Source organism: Sceloporus occidentalis, unplaced genomic scaffold (assembly GCF_023333645.1).
Source record: "Sceloporus occidentalis isolate IW3139 unplaced genomic scaffold, rSceOcc1.0.p SCAF_21, whole genome shotgun sequence".
In the NCBI taxonomy this organism is placed as follows: Eukaryota; Metazoa; Chordata; class Lepidosauria; order Squamata; family Phrynosomatidae; genus Sceloporus; species Sceloporus occidentalis.
This window is the reverse complement of record NW_028317001.1, coordinates 8,691,111-8,696,532: the sequence shown is the minus strand read 5'-3', so window position 1 is coordinate 8,696,532 and position 5,422 is coordinate 8,691,111. Positions and strand designations below refer to the sequence as shown.

General features: G+C 43.3%; 1 protein-coding gene across 2 annotated transcripts; it reads right to left on the bottom strand.

Annotated features, from left to right (window-relative positions):
- Positions 1-555: 555 nt before the first annotated feature.
- Positions 556-5,216, bottom strand: LOC149301546 (uncharacterized). Of its 2 annotated transcripts, none has more exons than XM_089484070.1 (2): positions 5,160-5,198; positions 556-1,930 (listed from the first exon to the last, which is right to left on the bottom strand). In XM_089484070.1, exons 1-2 carry the CDS (start codon positions 5,191-5,193, stop codon positions 1,029-1,031), a joined length of 936 nt encoding a protein of 311 aa, XP_089340196.1. In that variant the 5' UTR covers positions 5,194-5,198; the 3' UTR covers positions 556-1,028. The 2 variants fall into 2 exon arrangements, 1 of the variants encoding a protein (XP_089340196.1); XR_016272213.1 differs by lacking the exon at positions 556-1,930 and adding an exon at positions 4,537-4,712 and having other exon boundaries at positions 5,160-5,216.
- Positions 5,217-5,422: the final 206 nt, after the last annotated feature.

The window sequence follows — 5,422 nt, the reverse complement described above, 5'->3', positions numbered from 1 at the left end:
CTTCCATGTCCTTTCTGCATGTTCCCTGAGGAGGATCACTGATCTTTGCAGGGTTGTTGTGAAGGGTTTCTGTGAAAGCAGCAATGGCTTCAGGGCCTGAGACTGAGCATGTGCACATGCTCCAAAGGCCCCTCCTCAACTTGCGCAGGGATCACCAGGGCCTTGCTGCTGCTGAGGTTTATTCCATTGGCAGCTTTTGCGGAAAGGGAAGGAGTGCATCCTTCATTCCTTCCTTCCTCTCTTTTTTCCTTCCTTCCTTTGAGGAGACTTGGAGGATGCCAGAATGGAGCCCAAGGAGGAGCTGGACTCAGGAGGGAAAGGGAAAGAAGGAAGGCTCTGCTTTGTACATATAGCTCTATCTGTCTGTTTGGTAGGTTTTTGTGTGTGTTTTCCTCTGTTCTTCTTATGGCTGGGAATGAAGCTGAGGACTGATGAGAGAATGAAATGTATTTTGTGCAAATTCAGAACTTCTGTGCATCAAAGAGTCCAACACATTGAAACAACAAATAACTTTATTGAGAACACATAATCAGAAATTCAGTGTTTAAACCAGAACTGTCCTCCCCAAGACAAAGAATACATTGAAACCCCAACACCTAAACCTCCACCTTCTACCAAACCTAGCCCCCACATCCACAGTTGCACAGTCTATGCCCCAAAGAGAACAAGGCCAACTTTGCCATTCCCAGAAACTAGCCCCTTTCTGTTAATACCTGCCCCCACCTTTCTTCAGACAACATCCCACACTTTCCCAAAGCTATCATTCCCATAACTATTCTAGCCAGTTGTAAAAAAATCCCAGCACCCCCATCTAGCTGACCTATACCATGACCCATAATCCCCAGCCAAAATTATAACCTGAAGCAATTATCTATACTAATAGTAATTAAACTTAACAAACTATAACTTTAAAACATAAACAGACATATAGACAAACATAACACACAAAATAACAAGGGCCTTTTCTTTTCACCATTGGATTGAAAATATACTTTTTGTATTCCTTATTGGAAACTAACAATGTTAGTTTACTGCTGAGATTTGAGTGGCTTCTCTCCTGTGTGGAGTCTCTGATGTCTCACTAGGCTTGACTTCTGAGAGAAACATTTCCCACAATGCTGGCATTTGTATGGCTTCTCTCCTGTGTGGACTCTCTGATGTCTCACTAGGTCTGACTTCGAAGAAAAACATTTCCCACAATGCTGGCATTTGTATGGCTTCTCTCCTGTGTGGAATCTCTTATGTCTCACTAGGTGTGACTTCTGAGAAAAACATTTCCCACAATGCTGGCATTTGTATGGCTTCTCTCCTGTGTGGAATCTCTTATGTCTCACTAGGTGTGACTTCTGAGAGAAACATTTCCCACAATACTGGCATTTGTATGGCTTTTCTCCTGTGTGGTCTCTTTGGTGTATCACTAGGTGTGACTTTGAAGAAAAACTTTTCCTACAATGCTGGCATTTGTATGGCTTCTCGCCTGTGTGGACTCTCTGATGTTTCACTAGGTCTGACTTCTGAGAAAAACATTTTCCACAATGCTGGCATTTGTATGGCTTTGCTCCTGTGTGGATTCTCTGATGCATGACAAGGACTGATTTGTAGGCATAACTTTTCCCACAATGCTGGCATTTGTATGGTTTCTCTCCAGTGTGGCCTCTCTGATGTCTCACTAGGTGTGACTTTGAAGAAAAACCTCTCCTACAATGCTGGCATTTGTATGGTTTCTCCCCAGTGTGGCCTCTCTGATGTGTCACTAGGCTTGACTTCTGAGAGAAACATTTCCCACAATCCTGGCATTTATATGGCTTTGCTCCTGTGTGGACTCTCAGATGCTTGACAAGGATTGATTTGTAAGCAAAACATTTCCCACAATCCTGGCATTTATGTGACTTCTCTCCTGTGTGGACTCTCTCATGACTCACAAGTTCTTCTGTAAAGAAGGACAATCACAGTAAAGAATGAATATCAGAATTAAGAGAGGAGGATGTTACCCCAAGATTTAGCCCTTGTTGAACCCTCCCTATTTGATATTAAATTAATAAAGTTGCTGAGAGTGACCCAAGCATGACACTATTGCAGATGTCCCCAAATCCATGGAACAATTGTATCCCTACTGACAGGAGGAAAGAAGAGATTGTAGTGGAACTGCCTTGAGGGAATAAGTCGAAGCAGATAGTCAAAGGGCTGTTGAAAAAATATTCCATTAAACATGATTAAAAATATTTTGATTGACAAGTGGCATCATTTCCTGTGAGACTGCCATAAAGTACTGAGTCGGAGCCCAAGGCATGATTCAAGCTAACTGCAGAAGTCACTTCATGCTGTTTGGCACCAGGAGATGACTCACAACCAATACAGTATACAGCTCACATGCGGATTGGTGTGGATTGTATTGGAGTTGTGTGTGCAAGAGATGGTGAAGTTGATGGAAGTCAGAGAGCTTGCAAATATTTGTATTATTTTGCAACTCAGGATAGAGAACCTCCAAGGACTTGGGTGAAATCAACTGTGTCTGTGAGTTACTTTTAAGTCTGGACAGTAGTCAGTGCATTGCCAAAACCTATATCTGGATATTTGTTTCCATACTCTGCTATGTTATTGTTGAGCTGCATCTGGAGGTGTTGTTTCCAGATCGCGCTGTACATTGGCTTATGAACAGGATTGGAATTCAGAGCCAAGAAGGACCTGAGAGCCGGTGTGCTAATCCCTTTTGTCTGAGGTATTTGCACCAAGCATCTGTTGCATTCAGTTTGGATTCAGACAATTCTTTTCCCACCCAGGAAACATACTAAAGTGATTTAAACCATTTTGAACCCTCAGTCTCTGTCCGTAAGCAACAATTTCAGTATAAATGTCTGCCCCGATATTTACTGTTCTTCGGCATCAGTCCCTTTGCAGAGAGACACTCTGTTGGTTTACGTGGCTAAGCGCCTCAATATACTCAATAAACCCACTTTCCATTCCCTTGCAGGACCCTCAGCAATTGGAATCAAGAACATTCTAGTAAATGTATTACCATTAGTATAGCTTTACATTATTCACCAATCCCACCTTTGTTACTTACCTCTTGTGTGTATGTATGAATGCTTGTGTGTGTGTGTGTGCATGGGTGTGTATATTTTGCCTTTTCCCTAAATAAAACATAAAAACCCATTTGAAATGCCTCTGGAGTTATGTGAGATTGCGTGCCTGGTATAGTTAGGCTGACCTTCGAGGTCACTGTTGCCTGAACAAAATTATGTCTCTTCTTTGAGCTAAGTACCAAATCCCCCCCCCCACCCACCCAAAGCATAGCACTTGCAAGTGTCCACCCCAGACCCCAGCATTTTGGGTAACAAAGGGCCTCTGGAACCAAAAATGCAGCTAAGCAAGTTCAGGTAGGAAAATAAAAGTGCTTTTTCTCTAATTGTGTCCTCCTTTCCTTCCTTCCAAAATATTACTCATAATTGCTAAATAGAACCACTTAATATGTCTGAAAACAAGGACCTGAGCCGGTTCTCATTAGTTCACTGAAACCAGTTCTGAAAGTCTCTCAGAACTGCCTCCAAATCCCCAAGGTCCCTCTCCTGGCCCTTCCCAGGGGTCCCTTCCTCTCCTCACAGAGCTAGGCGATCCTGGCTTGGCTCCTGCCTTCCCCTCCTGGCTCCCAGAGGCCTGATCATCTTCCCTTTCTCCCTCTGCTCTCTAACCTTCTTTCTTGCCCATCACCATCTCACTTTCAGCATCTCTTCCCTGCCTTTCAATTTTCACTTTCTGTCTGTCTCTTTATCACAGACATACACCCACAGAGTGTGATACATAAAAGGGACACTTTGAGGCCCATTTCTTGAGAAAGGTGGTATAATCAATATACAAATAATTCACTGGCAAAGGCAGAACGAAGGAGCTGGGACCTGGACTCCAATTTTGGTGAGGGTGAAGTGCCGGGGGGGGGGGGGGGGGAGGCTTAAAACATGTATAAGACAGGCATGGACTACTGATGGGATTTGGAGGAGATCTCAGGGGCAACCCCACATTGTATTACCTGGAGGGGGGAGTGAAATAATATTTCACCCCTCAGCATCCCTTTTGGGAAGTGGGGGCCATTTTGCCACTGTTGGGCCCTCCCTGAGCCACTACAGGCCCAAGAGAGGTCTTTCCCCCAAGAAGACTCTCCAGAGCCTTAAAAGGATGGAAGAGGGGCCAAAAAAGGTAGGAAACTTGCCCAGGGATGTGCTGAGTACCATTTGGGTGTGAAAAGCTTTAATCTCTATGGCTTCTTTCCACAAAATCCTAGAATTGGCAGTTTTGGGATGGAGTATTTAGAATCCTTAGAAATTGGAGAGCAATAACGCCTCATTGAACTACAGATTCAAATATTCTACAGGATCTTGCTATCACAATTAAACTACGCTTGAAAGGGATCTAGGATTCCAAGGAGACCGCAAGTTGAACATGGGCCAACAGTGTGATGCAGCAGCTACAAAGGCCCATGTGATTCTAGGCTGCATCATTACAAGAATAGTTTCTAGAGTAAGGAAAGTAATAGTGTCACTCTATTCTGCTTTGGTCAGGCCTACTTGGAATAATCCTGTGTACAGTTGTGGGCCCCACAATTCAAAAAGTATGTTGACAAATTGGAGCATGTCCAAAGGAGGGCAACTGAAGTGGTGAAGGGTCTGGAAAATATCAGGCTCTATGAGTAGCAGCTTAGAGAGCTGGATATGTTTAGCCTGGAGAAAAGAAGATAAAGAGTGGATATGGTATCCATGTTTCAATATTTGAAAGGGTGTCATTTTGCACAAGGAAAAAGCTTGCTTTTTTCTGCTATGGAGAAAAGGAGACACCACAATGGATGCAAGACACAGGGAAAGAGGTTCCACCTAAACATTAGGAGGAACTTTGTGACAGTAAGAGCTCTTTGACAGTGGAATATACTCCCTTAGAGTTTGAGGGAGTCCTCTTCTTTGGAGGTCTTTAAACAGAGGCTGCATGGCCATCTCTTGGGGGTGATTTGGATGTGTATTCCTGCATGGCAGAAGGGGGTTGAACTGGATGGCCCTTGTGGTCTATTCCAACTCTATGATTCTACAATTCTAGTGGAACCATAGCGACATGATAATAGAGTATGAAAGGGCCCTCAGTCTTTATAGAAAGAGCAATGGGTTCAGGTTCCTTACCTACAGAAGCCACATTCTCATAATTGTCCATCATTACATAATTGTACAAAAGTTTCTGTTTCTTCGTCAACAGATTCCATTCATCTTTGGAGAAATATACTGCCACATCTGCAAAGGTCACCTGAAATAGAAAATAGACCTTATCCAGAGAGTCACTAAGCAAAAGGGGAGGAAAGCACATGGTGCATCCAAATATTATTTAATCACTTCAGAATTCAGTCCAGGAAATAAACTTTAAATTCTGTTAACAAGCAAATAGCTAC